Source organism: Anneissia japonica, unplaced genomic scaffold (assembly GCF_011630105.1).
Source record: "Anneissia japonica isolate Jap-2015-1 unplaced genomic scaffold, ASM1163010v1 scaffold202566_len1407_cov130, whole genome shotgun sequence".
NCBI lineage: Eukaryota > Metazoa > Echinodermata > Crinoidea > Comatulida > Comatulidae > Anneissia > Anneissia japonica.
Window position 1 is genome coordinate 1 of NW_022734407.1, and position 1,407 is coordinate 1,407.

A 1,407-nucleotide genomic window follows, 5' to 3' on the forward strand; every position below is an offset into this window, starting at 1 on the left:
AACAGAAGAAAACAAATCACATCTTCTTATAATAAGCTAAGTGAAGATACAGTATTTTGATACATCATATGAAACATTATAATCAATTGATGACATTATTTGATAGAACTTAAACATTTTTGGGTTTATACAGTATATGTATATAAGAAAGATGGAATTAAGTTTTTCCTAATGTCAAAATGTAAACATACTAAAGTCAAATAAAATTCATCTTCTATGCATTGATATGAGCATCATTTCCATATTCTATTTGGCTTTCTTTAATTCTAAGTTTAAAATAATAATTCAAATTTTTGTTAAAATATGTCTATGTCAATGATGATCACTTGCTCTGAATACAGAATGGTTAATGGTAATAATAATAATGAAGGCTGCCCTCATGAATGTATCATCAAACAACTATTGTATGATTAATGTATCATCAAACAACTATTGTATGATTAATGTATCATCATACAATAGTTGGTTCATCTTCAGCGTTCATCCAGTTCTGTATCAATGTTTCTCCAGCTGACTGCATCAGAACATCTCCTAGCCGCCCATCAAACATGCTAAATATTCCACCTGATGCATAAAAAAAAAGAACATCAGAATGTGTTCATCTGTTTCCCTGCATACAAAAATACAAACTGCCAATAATCACTAAATTTTATTCTACACACATGCACAACTACCTTTCTTTTTACCATGTTACACAGTGCATGTTAATAAGGATTGTTTAATAATGGCAACCTTAGCAAGATGAAAGGGTGGAGGGATTCTCAAATTTCACAGCCCTTCCTCAATAATCACAAACATGGATACATACCTGAATGTAGAAAGAGTATTCGGCTTCCTTTGAACTTTGACCTGTGTTTCCTGAGCTCGTTGGTCAGTGCTAGTGCTGATTTACCAGTGTATGTGTGGTCAAGCAAAATACTAGTCTGCTGGGCTACTGTTTTAATGAATTCTTTAAAAAAATAAAAATATTTTAAATCAGAAAAAGAACTGTCTACACACTATCACATTTCCTGTGACAGCTTCAGTACCAAAAAAAGTTTCCCTTTAATAGGAGGGGGTGGTGTCCTCTACTGTATTTTGTATTTATTCTCTGTTTTTACTCTCATATTTATAGTATATACCCCAGTGGGGTCCTTTGTCAGTATCTACTCAGATTCAGAACTATCTAGACAAGAAGTTTTATAAATACAACTATAACTCATTTTTTTTTTGTCACATTTGTTTTCTTACCCAATTCCTCTGGTTTTGAAATGCCGTATCCTAGTCCTTTTGCTCCCTCATGGATGTTGATGATGTCATGTGACCTCACCGTGTCACCTAAACCAATACTGGTGAGCGTCTGATTGATATGAGAGTGAAAATATTCCGCAGTGTCACACACAGCAAAGGCATGCACCCTGAAAATAA

At 33.3% G+C, this 1,407-nt stretch overlaps 1 protein-coding gene across 2 annotated transcripts; it reads right to left on the reverse strand.

Annotated features, from left to right (window-relative positions):
- Positions 1-16: 16 nt before the first annotated feature.
- LOC117116404 (putative D-cysteine desulfhydrase 1, mitochondrial) lies at positions 17-1,397 on the reverse strand (the record flags this gene model as incomplete). Of its 2 annotated transcripts, none has more annotated exon segments than XM_033260438.1 (4): positions 17-399; positions 460-564; positions 809-949; positions 1,231-1,397. In XM_033260438.1, coding segments are annotated over 4 exon segments (421 nt in total), but the record flags the coding sequence as incomplete, so codon positions are not given.
- Between the last annotated feature and the right edge of the window lie 10 nt (positions 1,398-1,407).